The sequence below is a fragment of the Andrena cerasifolii genome, chromosome 2 (genome assembly GCF_050908995.1).
Source record: "Andrena cerasifolii isolate SP2316 chromosome 2, iyAndCera1_principal, whole genome shotgun sequence".
Taxonomy (NCBI): Eukaryota; Metazoa; Arthropoda; class Insecta; order Hymenoptera; family Andrenidae; genus Andrena; species Andrena cerasifolii.
Genome location: NC_135119.1, coordinates 8607530 through 8624329, shown reverse-complemented (window position 1 = coordinate 8624329; position 16800 = coordinate 8607530). Strand labels below are relative to the sequence as shown.

At 41.1% G+C, this 16800-nt stretch overlaps 2 protein-coding genes across 2 annotated transcripts; one reads left to right on the top strand and one right to left on the bottom strand.

The window, feature by feature from the left end:
- Nucleotides 1–6676, bottom strand: LOC143378814 (uncharacterized). Its single transcript, XM_076830800.1, has 3 exons — nt 6112–6676; nt 4621–4876; nt 1–692 (listed from the first exon to the last, which is right to left on the bottom strand). The coding sequence occupies exons 1-3, from the start codon at nt 6124–6126 to the stop codon at nt 247–249; spliced, it is 717 nt and encodes a 238-aa protein (XP_076686915.1). The 5' UTR covers nt 6127–6676; the 3' UTR covers nt 1–246.
- Nucleotides 6677–11664: 4988 nt separating this feature from the next.
- LOC143378695 (uncharacterized) lies at nt 11665–15366 on the top strand. Its single transcript, XM_076830608.1, has 3 exons — nt 11665–12157; nt 12628–12844; nt 14401–15366. Exons 1-3 carry the CDS (start codon nt 11943–11945, stop codon nt 14860–14862), a joined length of 894 nt encoding a protein of 297 aa, XP_076686723.1. The 5' UTR covers nt 11665–11942; the 3' UTR covers nt 14863–15366.
- The last annotated feature ends 1434 nt before the right edge of the window (nt 15367–16800 follow it).

Here is a 16800-nt window from a genome sequence, read left to right as displayed (position 1 = left end):
TAACGGTACATAACTTCCAAGGAGCCCCATAACGCGCCTTTAGGTCGTTGGAAAGGCCCATAATCGCCTGGCAATTCCTCCCTACCCCACTCTAATGATTACTAGCCACAAACAACAAATAGCTAGTGGAGTACAGTTCTACAGATCTAGCGGACCAGTACCGAAAGCCTCCTCATAAAAACAGACTAGTATCGAAACAACAGGGAAGAAAGACGAGTGCCGAGCAACGAATGTTCGAAGTAAGCCTTACTTGAACCAGCCGTGCGATTTGTGAGCGTGGACAGCGACTGGCACAGGGTAAGGTTTGGGAACGCGATAGGGTACAGCCACGTGGACGGGGTATGGTCTGTCCACGTGAACCACCTTCTCGAACGGGACGGGGTACGGTTTTGGTACAGGGACCGGGACAGCGAATGGTCGATCCACGGGGATATGAATGGGTCGGTCGACTGGTACTGGCACTGGTCTGTCCACGTGCACCACCCTCTCCACGTGGACGGGATAGGGTTTCGGCACTGGAACAGCAACTGGTACGGGCACGAGACGGTCAACTGGCACTGGAACCGCGCGATCGACCGGCACTGGCACGGCCACGTGTTTGGCGAATGGAACCGGGACCGGTACCGGATGTGGAATCGGCTGAGGCACAACTGGCAGCGGATGTGGCACAGGGTGCGGCACTGGAACTGCAGCTGAGGAGCAAACGAAATGGTAGTCTGATTGAATCTGCGTCAGTTGATCGGGTGGAATAATTTGGCCATGTTTATTTGCAATACACTGACTCCTCTAATTATAATAACTACACATTCCTATACGTCAGCGAAACCCAGGCGGGCGGTCCGGGGACGCAGCATCCGTAGCATCTTCTACGTGCTGCGCGGAGAGGGGTGCTCGAAGCCAATGAAGCGGCGGGCATGCCACGGATAGGGAAAACTCTAGTAGTGTGCATAGGCCCTAAAGGTGATGTTCCACGGCGCGTGCTCGGCGAGTCGGCTCGGCTCGCCGAGGTTCGGCGAGACAGCTTGGTGAGTGCGAGTCCACGCGCCGTGGAATTTCACCTTAAGGGTACGAGCACATTACTATAGTCGAATTCAGGGGAGATTCCGGTCTAGAGCCCCCCAAAATAGGTGATCTTTACGAATTAATTGAAGGAAAACTACTATATATAATGGAATGGGACTTGTTGCATTGTATTAAGGATGTCGTAGATTATAGAAATATATTTTTTGTTTTATAATTGAGCATTGCAGTCGGCATTGGGGAGTCGTTAAAGTCAAGGCGTCAAAAAATTCATCCAAATCGATGGGACCTGTATCTCCAAAAGTTATTATCCGATTCGACTGGAACTTTTTTTATTTTGAAGAATATACTTCTGGCTGCGGAGGGGAGTGCCAGAAAAAATGCAAAAATAATATTTTTTAAGAAAATAACGATGTTTGAAGTTTGAAATAACTTTTTCCCTATACTGTTCGTTCTTTCCACGCCTTTGAAAATTATAAATTTTCATTTTTTTTGCATTTTTTCTGGCACTCCCCTCCGCAGCCAGAAGTACATTCTTCAAAATAAAAAATGTTTCAGTCGAATCGGATAATAACTTTTGGAGATACAGGTTCCACCGATTTGGATCAATTTTTTGACGCCTTGACTTTAACGACTCCCCAGTGCTGTCTGCAATGCTCAATTATAAAACAAAAAATATATTTCTATAATTTACGACATCCTTAATACAATGCAAAAAGTCCCATTAAATTATATATAGTAGTTTTCCTTCAATTAATTCCTAAATATCACCTATTTTGGGGGGCTCTAGACCGGAAGGTCCCCTTAAGGGGGGAACCTTGTGTAAAATGAAATTTTTGAACATTTTTTTTTTTTTGTTTAAATCGATAGGAAATTTCCTCAGGAATACGGTAGAAAAGTTAGAAAGTGATCAGAGATGTTCTTGTACGTTATTTTCAAAATAAAGTGAACGGTTGTATTGGGCGGAGCGGCTCAGGTAGTCGGCCTTCGTCGGGCGCTCGGCCTTTCTGTCCCTTCTAACTGTGTTAAAACCTATACTAATGTACACCAGTTGTTAGACCCACCATAGCACTGCCTTTTTCGGCGTCTATACGTGTACATTTGTGTGTATAACGGTTTTGAAAAAGATGCCCCTTCGGCGAGGGGTCCTCGCTCATTGTCAGTTCAGCAGCGTCTCTTGAGTGAAATCGGTCGTTTACAGAGCCTTATACGAATATATACGAATAAATTGAAAATGAGTCGAAAGCTGCAAGATAATAATCCAAATTATCGTCCGAATCGTCCCAGACGGCGAAAAGCTCCTAAAAAATTCGAATTTAAGAGTGCTGAGATAGAAAGTGAAAAGACGAGCGGAGGCGAAGGAACGAGCTCTTCTGCTAAGAAAATAAAAGCTACGTCGGCAGATGTAATTATTAATTTTACACATTGTTACCGAATTATAGAATTCATAAGTGTTTTTAGTGCAATATCAGATATTTCTGTGTGCAAAACGTGTAAACAAAAACAAACATATGGAGAAACAGGCAGCCGTGGATTAGGTTTTAAAATCGCCGTTACATGTGCGTGTGGAACTGTTTTAATCAATTCGGGACCATTTCTAAATAATAGTTTCGAAATTAACCGCAGAATTGTGTTTGTGATGCGTTTACTAGGCGTGGCACGTAAAGGAATAAATATATTTTGCGGCATGATGGATTTAGGCTGTGAATTGAGTGTAAGTGCTTATGACGGCATTATACAGCATATACATACCGCAGCGCAAAAAATGTATAATGACACGTGTCACAAAGCTGTTGAACAAGAAAAACAATTGAATGAAAAAAAGGAACAACCCTTGACAAGACTCAAAGTATCTGGAGACGGCTCTTGGAAAAAGCGAGGATTTTCTTCACACTACGGTGTAACGACGCTCATCGGTTATAACACGGGGAAAGTCATCGATTTATTGGTGAAAAGTAGCTACTGCCAAATATGTACGTTTTATAAAAACGATAAAAAGAATCCCGAATATTTAGAGCACAAAGAAGATGGGCATTGTGCAGTAAATCACAGTGGGTCTTCGGGTAAGATGGAAGTAGATGCTGTAGTTGAAATGTTTCTTCGCTCTGAAGAATTACACGGAGTACGCTACAGTAATTATATAGGAGACGGTGACGCTAAGACGTTCAAGGCTATACTCGATATTGAACCGTATGGTCATAATTTCAAAATTAAAAAGAACGAGTGCATTGGACATGTGGAAAAGAGGATGGGCAGTCGGTTGCGCAATGTAAAAAAGAGTGCAAAATTAGGAGGAAAAGGAAAACTGACAGACGTGTTAATAAAAAAATTAACAAAATACTACGGTCTCGCTATTAGGCGTAACAGTGATTCTGTGATTGAGATGAGAAAGGCGATAATGGCAACATTTCATCACCTATCTTCGACAAATAAAAAACCGCAGCACGACGATTGTCCCCCCGGCGCCGATTCGTGGTGTAAGTGGCGCGTCGCACAAGCCTCGGGGCAAGAATTTGATCATCCACCTCCATTACACGAAGATGTACAAAAACATATTCGCCCAATTTATGAAGACTTGTCACGGGATGATTTGTTAGAGAGATGTTTAGGTGGACATACGCAAAATGCTAACGAGAGCTTTAACGCTATCGTTTGGCGTTTAGCACCTAAACATCTCAACTGCGGTATTAAAATTGTTGAAATAGCTGCTTTTTTGGCTGCCGGCCTGTTTAACGAAGGATTTTCGTTTGTCCTTCAAACAATGCAACAACTTAGCATAGTAATTGGACAGCAGAGCAAAAGGTTTGCCGAAAATGAGGACAAACGCCGTATTCAACAGCAGGAGCGCCGCAGCCTTCCTTGGGCCAAAGAGGCTTGTGCTTCTCGAAAAGAAGAAAAAACGGCTGAGTTACAAGTTTTTGAAGAAGAGGAAGATCTATTTTATGGCCCTGGAATCGCAGATTAACAAAAAACTGCGGTAAGTCAAAATGAATTACGATTTTTCTGTTACTCAAATTTTAAACGCATTTTTCTCGAAACGCAAAATTTCGCATGCCGTGCAACGTAGCTCAAAAACTAATTACTCGATTTTTATGAAACTTGGCATATATATTCTATAAATAATTGGCCTCAGCATGACGAGCTCCGATTTCTTTATTTTTTATGTAAAATATTGTTATTAACAATTGTTCATAACCGAAAATCCGTTTCTTTCTTCAAAACTTCGCCATTTTTGCAATTTTGAAAATTTTAATAAAAGAAAAATGTCATGCTGAGCGTTTTTGCATAAAGTAACTATTCCATTTTGATTTTTTTGTTTCAGATCATTTTTGTGCATTGTACACTGCACGGCGAATTTACAGGATGCCATTTTCAAGCCGCCATTGCACCATTATTATTAACAATTAAAATTTATAAAAAATATATTTTTTTACATTATAACGTTAATAAATGGTATTTCAAATTTTAAATCAATCTGCGCATTACATTTTCCAAAAAAAAATTCTTGAAAAACAGACCATTTACATAAGGTTCCCCCCTTAAGTGGTCGCATGTAGGGCACTTTCCCCTACACGTAGGTAATATGATAAATATACTAACGAGCTGGGTGAATTATGCCTGGAGGAAACGGTGGGGGTACTGGTTCCAAATGACCTCCGACAACAGGTGGCACATTTGGTGGGTGCGCTTCATAGACTGGTGCTGGTTCCGGACCTGCGTAGAGATGCTCATGGGGCAGACCGTATCCCAAATTGACGAGACCTCTCTTGTCATGCCTCTTCTCGGCAACGGAGTTGCCCTTTCTGTGCCTCTCGACTGTGATTGATGTACAGGCTACAAAGAGTAGTGGCAAAATCTACGAATAAAAGGAAAAGTATATATACATTAGTACATATGAATATATACAGTGGCTCACAGCCATAATCGTGGGCTCTTTAAAATCGCATAACTTTTTTAAAATTAATCCAAACGACTTGAGTTTTTTTTTAGAAGCTAGAAGGATTAGTTTGCTAAGTAGCATGATCCATCGTTTTGAAAAAAATGCACTTGGTCGGAATAGCAAAAAAAAATAGAAAAGGTCGTTTTTTCAACTTTTTTTGTGAGCATGTAATGAAAATTCAAAAAATCCGTTTGTAGATTGAAGTAAGTTGTATGCGTGTCTAAAATTTCATGAAAATCGGTTAACGTTGCTCTGAGCTATAAACGCTTAAAGATCGCAGAATAAAAAAAAAAGTTCACAAAAAAAAGTTGAAAAAACGACCTTTTCTATTTTTTTTCGCTATTCCGACCAAGTGCATTTTTTCAAAACGACGAATCACGTCACTTAGCAAACTAATCCTTCTAGCTTCTAAAAAAAAACTCAAGTCGTTTGGATTAATTTTAAAAAAGTTATGCGATTTTAAACAGTGTGCGATTATGGCTGTGAAGGTAATGGATGTTCAATCGTTCCAATCAGCGCAATGTAAATCCTTTTATTTCCTTTCTTTGCTACAATATTAATCGAGAATAAGTTTTGCACTTATACCCATGTGTCAGATGGGCAATATAAGACAGACTTGAGACGGAATTTCGATAGATTTTATCTTTGACAGACGACTTCTTTAAGCGTTCCAGAACGTAGCTTAAGAGACAAGTAACTGCAGCTACACTATTCCTCTATTTTAAAACGAAGGATTGATGTGAAAAAAATTCAAATAACACCATATAATTATTAATCACAAAACTTTCATAAAACATTCATGCACATTTCACAGTTCACCAACTACAATAATCGCAAATACAAAGAGTTCCGTCTAATGTCATACGAATGAAAACGAAGTCCGAAAGAAATTTCATCGTAAGACGAAATCCTAAAACAAAATTACTTTACCACTTCACTTCTGTGTAACAAATACTAAAAATCGGCCAACGCATCACCAACACTTAAATCACAAAGAACTCCCCCATCATCTCCATCACTAATTAAAAAAAAAAAAAACACGGTTACTTCACTGTCAAAAAGTATCAAAGTGATCGTACAACAAAATAGACAAAACAGAGAAAGTTGTGAAGCAAAAGACGGTCGATGAAAAACAGTGGACGTAATTATACCAAGATAAACTTCATGGCTGGTTCGAGGGAGGTTCCCTATATCCTAGCTGCCAACGACGGCGCTGGTGGAAAACTGTGTTTGCTCGCCATCGGTGACCCCCATATATATTTATAGGGCATCAGCTGGTGACACATCACACCAGGAAGAACTATGGCCGTTGTCTTCGTCGGGCTCAATGGACTTTCGCTGCTACCAATCCTGGGCGATGGCCAAATAGCGGCCGCGACCGCTTTTCTTTCATACGCCGATGGAAGACGTCACTCTGGAGGTAGAGGAGCGATCCACCAGACAATAGGGGAGCACCATGTCGCTGATACGTGTTGTTTGATGTCAGAGCGTGCAGAGGGTTTCTTCGTTTTCGAGATCGGTAGATAGCCGCGCGAGTGAAAATTGCCTACGTGAAGATTCAAATTAATAAGAGCACCGATGCATCCATTCGTGGCACGGTTCCAAACAAGCCTCGTTACGGGGATCTGACAGCTTCGTTATTTCTTTACATACTGACGGAAGCGTCACTATAACGGGGCCGTAGGAATACCAATGCCACCTTTGTGTAAGCATAGAATTATGGGGTTGGATGAAGGTGGTCAATTCCGGGTAGAAGAGTGGTAAGGACTTTTAGGGGCCGTTGAGGATTCGTTGCACGGGACTGGATTATGAGAAGAATCAAGTTAGAAATATTGTAGTGATTTAAAGATGGGGAGTTAGGACCGAAAGACAAAGGTACTTTCAGGAATTTTTATGTAAAAAATAAATTACTAGGCGAATTGCTCCCTGCGCCATTTGAAAGATCTCGTCAAGATGAATCTGCTGAAGCTAAGCTAAGCTGAGCTAAGCTGAGCTAACCTGTGCTAAGCTGAGCTAAGCTGAGCTAAGCTGAGCTAAGCTGAGCTAAGCTGAGCTAAACTGAGCTAAGCTGAGCTAAGCTGAGCTACGCTGAACTAAGCTGAGCTGAGCTGAGCTAAGCTGAGCTAAGCTGAGCTAAGCTGAGCTGAGCTGAGCTGAGCTAAGCTGAGCTAAGCTGAGCTAAGCTGAGCTGAGCTGAGCTGAGCTAAGCTGAGCTGAGCTGAGCGGAGCTGAGCTGAGCTGAGCTGAGCTGAGCTGAGCTGAGCTGAGCTGAGCTAAGCTAAGCTGAGCTGAGCTGAGCTGAGCTGAGCTGAGCTAAGCTAAGCTGAGCTGAGCTGAGCTAAGCTGAGCTAAATTTTTATTTTTAATTTTGGCACTTACAGTGTTTTCTACCAGGACTCTACAATTCATAGGGATTACTAACTACGTATATATTTGATCTCAGTACGGATATTACTCCCCCGCTCTCTTCAAAAGAATAATATTACATAAATAAAATAATTTCCTTCCCCTTACTCTTTACCAGTAAACCATAACAGATAATACCAGAACTGGAATCTTTAGTATCGCCAAACATTTTCAGAATACTCTATTGACGCACAAAAAGCGTTTGTAACTCAAGAAAACAGAGGTTCTAGATAAACAATCTCTCGCCCACTGGTTAAGTAGAATATGCTTCTAAAGCTCAGACAGTTATTACCAGGACACCGGGGACCTTCCTTGTGGCAAGTGTCGTTTCCACGCAAACGGAGACAGAACACTAGGCTAGACCAAATAATGAAAAATTAATTCGTGTCCCGTCGTCCAGCTTGACCCCCATATTTCGTCATTGCAGCACGGCTGGGTCGCTGGGACGCACGTTCGAGCGTGTTATGGAATCAAACGAGAAGGTATAACGATGAATAATGAATGGCAGGTAGTGGCCGGCATTAGAAGTAGCTCGTACGTATTAGAAAATGAAAGTTAGGAAAGTTCGCGGATGCGGCCAATGCGGAAACCGACCAACGTCCCTGCTGCAAGAAAAGCCTCGACCAACTGGTTTCGTTGATCTCGTTGGCCGAGTAAAGGCTGTATTGTGCCGTGCAGAGACGTGGTGATTAACCTGCAACCGATTCAAGTGCTGTGTAAAACCGTATTCCTAAGGGTACAAACCGCTGCATGTATTCTTCGTCACCTATTACAGGGCTGCACTTATATGGACCCATCCCTACACACCTCGGGACCTTACCGTACCTTGTAGACGCATAGTAAGTACTTGAAATCTGCTCAAGTTAGTGTAAAGTGATATTCCTGAGGGTATAACCCTACACAGTCCTACAGGGCTCCAGAACAGCTCTTATTGGGTCCTGATCCCATTCCCACACACCCCAGGGCCTTAAACTACATTCTAATATCCCAAAACGTATCACACGTACATATTTACGTCCCCGTGCTCTTGACTCAAAGAAAAACGCATGGGTCCTCCACCGACTTTGCCCCCTGCTACTTTTACATCGCTATGCCTCCGCAAGACATAGTGACTTTTTTTCAAAGAGATTTCATTGAGACAGTTTATATATAATTAGATAAAATAAAGGATATTAAAATCAAACAAATGCCTCGGGAGCATCACATCGGGCCACACTTGCGCTTCCATTTCATTGTGCGTGCTCTGGTCGGCAGGGGAATAATTAAAACGCAAGTAGGTAAGTGGCACACGTGGGTATTCAATCCACGAGATGGGGCGTTATTTTGTTTTTCTTTAAGGGTCATTTATACATTCGACTGCTGCATTTTCATATCAGTTATAGGTATGTATCTGTTCATTATGTAGTGTATAATAAAGACATTATTGTTAGTAGTAGTAAGCGAAAGACACATGACCGATCAAATTACATCGCTTTATTGTATGAGATATCTTCAACCCTTTAGAGTTTAGACAAATATCTCCCACACTGTGAGTGATGGATTAAGGAATAAAGTGACACGCTTCAGATGCACAGAAATTTGAAAAGATGGATTGCTGAAATACATATTAGATGGATTATTAATTAATTAAGCATCCCCCAAAGAGTTGAGCGACTGGATCTTCTCATAAGTATGATAAAGCAAGGCCGTATGCGCCAGGGATGAGTAAATATAATCTGTCAGATTCCACAACTACCGTTCTACCATATTCCTATTATTTTCCGAATCTTTCGTCAAAAGACTTCCTCTTCTTTCAACATTCGGATCATTTTTTACCTAATAAATCGTTCAGCGAAGAGAGTGAGTGTTGTGTAGAATTACTATTATTTAACGTGTTTTTCACTACGACTTACTAATTTTTACCGAAATAGTAGTAACAAAATCAGCTGCTTATATCTTCCAGTGACGTGTAAACAGCAAATGTTTCCATTAAATGTAAGAATTTTTAAGGAAATTACATATTTCTCGAAGTTCGATAGAAAAGGGATAATATTCCCCATGCGCGAACCTAGATAAGTTTTAAATACAAGTATGCATGTACTTATATTATACTAGCATCCTCAGTCTCGGATTCGCCCAAAAATATTAGCGCGACTGATTCATAATCTGTAATCTGTATTCTGTAAACTCGAGAGCCCTCGGCCACTTATTCCCGCCGCGCTGCTGTTTTGCAAGCGAGAAACGCTCGCCCAGTCGCCACCTGGCGGTCGCGTCCCGATCTACTATTACTTAAAAATCAGTATTTAAGCAAAATAAAAACGTTGGAACCTTCCTCTCGCCAAGACGAACAAAGTGATGTAACACACTTGTGCGCACAGTTCATATTTACTGAGAAATCGCATTTCAAAGTATGCAACTTCAATTTTATATAATAGTAAGTATAGATTATAAATTGGTCAACAGAAATTACTAGTGACAGGAATTATTAATAAGTTTAATCGACTAACTCGTAAAATACTCCCCAGTCACGTGGCAAATGATCGAATAAAGGCGAAATAATAAATGAATGTCAAGGTGTGATGAGATATGTAGTTCGAAACAACATAGAACTTCTTTGTTGCAAGTTAGGGACGCTCATGTTTCATCGTAAATGCATTATGCACATGCATTTCTGGACTTCTCACAGTATCGTTACGGAAACACTCTCGGTCACAAATACCATGGGTACTTGTGAAAGTATGACACATGGCCTTACAAAGTGTTCAGACCACAAAACAAACGCAGCTTGCTGTAGTCTGTAAAATGTAAATAATAAGGCGATCTGTGGGAGAACTACCTACTTCCAGAATTCTTTAAAACGGAACAGAGTACAATGATACATAAACATACAACGCAGAAAATTGTTTAAAAAGCAACCACTTCCACTTACTCCTGAAAGGCCAGCGAATTATAACAATTCACCAACGTTTCCCCCCAACCATTAAAAAAATTGGCACATTCTTTTTTAATAAAGAAATCTAAATTTCACGCAAAGTTCTTTAATGTGTGTTAAAATTGTATTTAACCCGGCGGAAGGCGCACCCCATATTGTAACTCAGGTTGTCGCTACCGGGTGAAAAGTACCCAAAATTGAAACGTAAAACACCACGGTTTCAGAATATTTTTTTTAACTTTGTAATTTTTGCGTTAAAGTACAGTGTTTTAAGGATCAAGCAAAATTTATGAAGTATCTTAAAATCCTTATTAAAGTTCTTTTAAAAAATTGTAACAAAAACTCAAACAGTTTTCATATTTTCGCAACTAGCGCCTCTGTGGTAAATTTTACCCAGTAGCGCCTCCCGCCGAGTTAAGAAATAGGAATTTATTGGCTCTGACGATCCGCAAGAATTCCATCAGGAACCCAATAGAACGAAATGAAACGGGGCAAGTTCCGTTGCATGTTCCCTGTTACCTGGTCTTCCATAAAATATTACCGAAGTTCCTCGTCGACTCTCTCTATTTTCGACTGAGAGCATAAGAGCATTACACACGAGTGACAGGTATAGCGTAAACAGGCACCAGATTCGTTACAGCTCCTGACAACTTTCTTCCCCGGAAGCTCGCGAGACTTGCCAATTGACAAGGCCGAGTTCCTGATCCTGACAAACACGGGAACTTGACCTGGACCACTATCCAGATCCATCGATCTATCCGCCGCGGTGGACAGCAAATATATAAAGCTAACGTTTCCCCAGACCTTACGAACAGTTCCCTCGTAACGACAGAACAATGTCTATGATCCCGGTAAGAGGCACAAGCAAGAAGTACCATCAGTGGCTAACAATCACCATTTTCGACCATCGTGAAGTGCTTTTACTCCTCGTCAAGTCCCGCGACACTTTGATTTCTATTTCTTCTGCCGTTTCTGTACTCCGAGAATTCCGCGCGTTGAATACTGGCACGTGAAAAGTGTTCAATTCATTTCGATAAGAGCAACTGTCAGGGACGTGTTCGGGATGTGTTGACATAGCTAGGTTTTCGTACCTTCTTTTGGACGATGGGGTCCTTTCAAGTGCTTTCGCGTGGTGACGAAACTATTAGACCCTTTTAAGGAAATAAATGGGGATAGAGTATTGAATGCAATTGTTGAAGTACTCGAAGAGATTTATGAAGCTTTCGTTATTTTAAATAGCTTCTTTTTTAACGGTTTTGAAAAAATGTGTAAATTAAATGACAAGGGTAGCATGGTTGATCTATCTGTATGAATAAAACGCGAGAAAGGAGAAGACAGCAAGGGAAGGCAGGTTGTGCGTTATCAGACGTGCTTCTCAAAACAATATGACTGGAATTACTAGCATTATTTCAAAAATTGTTTTGAGTAAAAGTTACTTACATTGCTAAGAACCTTAAAAATCTGCACAAATTTTGTGGCAATTTCGTACAAGATTCTTAAGTTACGCCTTCATTCGACACCTCGGGAGAAGCGTAAAGTCTTCCCTCTCATTTTGTACAAAAACACTGTTCATTATTGGCGAATTCTTTTTTGAAAACAGAACTATCAAATCTACGAAATCTAGAATTAGCATCAATCGAAGAATATTCTAGGACAGTGAATCTAATGAGAACTCGATTTCAGCTGTTCCTGATACTTTTCTCTGGCGCTGCGCTGTCTGCGGAATCAGACGAAACGAAACAGACTAAACGAGGGATAGTTGATACTGGTGGATGGATTGGTATACCGAATCCACATGGATACGGTCATGGCCACCCTTGGGCGGCTGATAATGCTTGGAAAGGGCTTAAGCTGCCTGCTTTTGACTTGGCTGACGGAGGGTAATTGTACAACACTCTTTACATTAGAATCTTAAAAGGGAATAATGTGTAAGTTCACTGATTAGTCGTGTTCTACAAATTATCAACCATGTTCAGATAATGTCATGTTACTATGGCTGGAAAATTCCATTCTTTTGAAAACAAAGTCCGATAATAAATCCAATAGAATTACCTTGAACGATAATTAATGGAAGTATTAAAAATTTTAGGTGATTTTATATGTATACAAATTCTAATAGTAATTTCTTGGACTCCTGTATTCAAAATAGATAGTGAAATGTCTATTGAAGCATCCAAGAAAAATTGGAGGAGCACCTAATTTGATTAACTGTCGACAAAAATGTAAAGGGTAGATTGTGTCTCCGAAAATTAATTTCCAAAGAATTAAAGTCCAATAAATTTTGAACAGATCTTTTAGCAATTGCGAGATTTTAGGACAGAAATTCTCATAATATGCTGTTGCTTCATAGATTATACGGCGGCCTACCGTACGGCAGAGTACCAGGCATTCCTCTAAAGACGGTTCCAGTGTATATAACGAAACATGTGGTCCTAGAGAAGCCAGTTCCAGTTCCTGAACCAATTTACATCGAGAAACCGTACCACGTACCCGTGGAAAAGGTGGTACCCATACCAGTCGAGAAGATTATTCACAAACCGATCCCATATCCAGTTCCGGTACCGGAGGTAAGACATCGTCCCTAAATTTCGTCCTATACAATCCGATACTGTAAGCAGAATTGATCGCCATGTAGGAAACAAAGTTAGCTATAGGCATACCAAGAAATAGTGAGGATTTAGACGAAATTAAGAAGATAGGGTGGTAAGCAAAGGTGTTTCTGGAAAGTTTTTGGTTGCCAGCCATGGAATAGCCAAGGTTTCGACATTAGATCGTCTACTAAACCTCGAATCTAGTCACCACTATTCTCAGAAACCATGCAGCTCTTTTGCGTTTGTGCATACACATTACAGTTTCTGCTTAGCACGTTGACTGCTCTATGATTGTCTCAGATTATCCAATTTAATCGCATTGATTCAAACGACGCCATCCAACTCTTCTCAGAGTATCAAGGTGGTGATATAGATGCCACGAAACTGTGAACGAACACACTCAAAGTACAGGTAGTCCTGAGACGAGCAAATAAACCCAGAGACGTAAAGTGCGGAAGATGTATAACACAAGTGGAGACACTAGAGGCCTTGCATTGGGGACTTGCACCCACGCGGGGCACAAGAGAATCAGGAAGCGCGATGAAACTAAAGAACTCATTGAAGGAGAGGTATCTGAGGAATGCGTGGTGTTCGCAGAACCCGCAGTAAATGTGCTCGGAGAGCTAAAGAAACCGGGTCTGGTAATTAAAATGCGGAAGGTGCTTGGCGGATAAATATATTTGGAGAAAACGAAAGAAAGTACAAAGATACCATAGAATACATACAATAAGAGCAATGAGTATAAAGGCAGAAGTATGTACATAAACGAAACCCATTTGGGTGGATCACTGCATAAAACGAAGCAGTTGCCAGTTGACGGTAAAACTTTACATTAACCCACTTGGCATTTTACACCAAGGGGAGCAAATCATGTCATACTATTGTATGTATAATATACATACATATAATTTTTCCAGGCTCTCTATTAAGATTCCTTGGCAGCAAGAGCCCTGGAAGATGCAAAATTTCTACGTGCTTTCTCTTTTGTGATTGTAATTGTTAATTATTCTTAGACTTGTGAAATTACTATTGTTATATTTTTCACTACTCTACAAATCGGCAGAGTCTCATCAAAACCGGGGGTGCGGGTTGGATATATTCCCTTGTAAGTAGGTACCTGAAGAACCACCACTTCTCCTTGCCCAGGCTGCACTTCCTATAAAATCCTCGTGCCCCATGAATCAAGTTCTAACCAATTTGCCAACAATCTAATTACAAGGCCCAACCTCACAGTAGTGTTGCCCCTCAAACCTATCATCGAAACGATCCACACGATGCACCTTCTTTCGAGACAGGAATTCTTACACAACCTGTCTCATTCGTCGCGGCAACAACAGAAGAAGTGAGGGTGATAGCGATCAAACACTACTGTATTAACAAACACCCAACATCTTACATTCACTTTCCCCAAGATACAAAGCAAGACAAAAAGAAACATTCCTCTCCGAGCAACAACGTTTCCGCGAATAGCTTTTGTGCGCGGAATGTGAACCGCAGGATGTCGTGAATGATCGAATTCACTTGTTCCACAGGCGGTTCCAGTGCCAGTGGAACGACCAATACCGATACCAGTCAGACACCCCGTGGCAGTGCCGGTGCAACAACCGTATCCAGTCCCGATAAAGCAGGCGTTCCCTGTACCGGTACCTGTACCAGTCCCCGTTCCAGTGCACCCACCGATCCCGATCTATGGAGGAAGCCCTCTTTCAGGGGCATACTATGCGCGGGGTTACGGGCCTGGACACTTCTATCCACCGCTGCATGGCCACGGTGGTTTCCATGGCTTCGGTCATGGCTTCGGTCACGGTTTCGGTCACGGCTTCGGTCACGGATTTGGTCACGATTTCGGTCATGGGCATGGTTACGGGCACGGTTACGGCCACGGCTACGGCTACAGCTACCCGCCACTGCCGCACGTGCACTTGCACCACGACCACGACCACGGCCATGGACATGGGCATGGCCACGACCATAAGAAACGGAGCAAAGACTGAAAGAAGCAGCGTTCACCAGAGAGGATCCTACAACTCGTAGAAGTGCTCCATCCTGAAACGTCACATGAAAACTGAACAGTTTGAACGTTTTTCTATCTCTGTTGGGGGATTTGGTGGTCGACGTGGTAGTTGGATGAGCGTGGGTGTCAGCGAATGTGTAATTTAGGGGGGATCGAAGGGGGAATTATTGTGGATGTTACTTGGCTCATTGAGTTTACGTGGGGTTTGTGTATATGTATCCGCGAGGAGAATGTTTAATAAATTTAGTAATGTAATTAGTGCTAGGCTTTTGTTAAGTGTATTATTAATTCTTTGCGTTCTAAGGATTGATAATATGTTTAAAGAGATTCGGGGGTAAAGTATGAATGTAATGATAGTTTGTTAACTATTTGTTATTATAAACAGAAGTGCAGAGAATTAACAAATATTTGTAAGTCTTCTGTTATGTGTGGAAATGAACATTTCAAACTTGCCGCTGTTTGTTTAATAATCTCATATCTTGCTCATATTTTGCACTGTTAACTACATGTATATGTTTAACATAGAAATAAAGATAATAAATGTATTGATTTCGCATATCGATTTCTAAGTATTGAAACTATTCTGTTACGATTAAATCGTTGAATGCTGCTACAATTCTGTACTTATACAGGCTATTCCAAAATTATAGGGTGAACCGAAACATGAAAATTCCTCGTACCAAAGGGAATCAAAAAATTCCTTACTATTCTGCGATCTTACAAGTTAAGGAAGGGCGAGGGTGCGGTGTACAATTCGCGCATGCGCATATAGATCGTACGCAAGTTGACCTGCGTACATAATTACGGGGGGTCGCGAATTTCGTACGTTTTCTTACAACGGAGCAGGGTGAGTCAGGCAGGGCCTTACGTAATATTTTTTTAACCTAATTTTCAATATGAGTAGCCTAAAAAACGACGTTTCATCGCACAAAAAGTTACAGAACATTGTAACACCCGTATTACGTAGCGGTTATATTTTGTACATGTAACAAAAGTTACAGAATTTGTGACTTCCATGTTACATAGTATTTACAAGTTGTGCTGTGGGGGTTTATACCGCTGTAAATGTTTGTATAATATTAAATATAGCAATGGATGTTACACTAATATATGTATTATGAATACTTCCTGACCCTACTTCCGGTTCTTGAAGCAGTCTGAAGGCTGTAGTTAGTATTACTCTTTTCTTTCGTACAATATCGGCTTTATTATATCGTTATAAGTTTTTGGTAATTACGAACAGTAATATCACGCGTTTCATCGTACATGCAAAAGTTCTACCTTGGTATATTTCTTCAGCTCTTTGTTCTATAAACATAACACGGATTTCTCGTATCTTTCAAAGCATTAGTGGAACATTATACATATAGCGCCGTGGAGGACTTCGAAACTAAAACAAGAGCGGGAAATCTCTGCTCCATTTGAATTTATCAACTAACTTGACGAGTACCCAGTGGCTGCATTCAGCAGACTCCACTGTTGAGTGATCTCACTAGATTTTACTCTGAACTTGTACGTGCATTGGTCGGCGCGAGTAAATATATATTTTTTTAACATATGTTAAATTATCCATCATTAAGAGGGAATAATTTTTCCTCATTTTTCGGCGCAAATTGCATTCCGATATCTTTTATAGTTCAAAAGTGATACGAAAAAGGCCCCAAATTCTTCAACCCGGGCCGAGAAATTCCGAATAGCTCTTTGTGACGTTAATTTGAAAGAGACCATCCCCAAATTTTCGAAGCTCGAGCACCACTGCTGTTCAGCGGTCACTGGCAGCTCTCCGAACTTGCAAGATTAAATGATGACTCTGTACATGCCTATGATTGAGACACGATAACAAAAGCCTAAAATAATCTTTTGTTGCCAAGTGCGACATCAGCGTCGCTCGCGAGTTGACTCGAAAGCTTATCTCTGG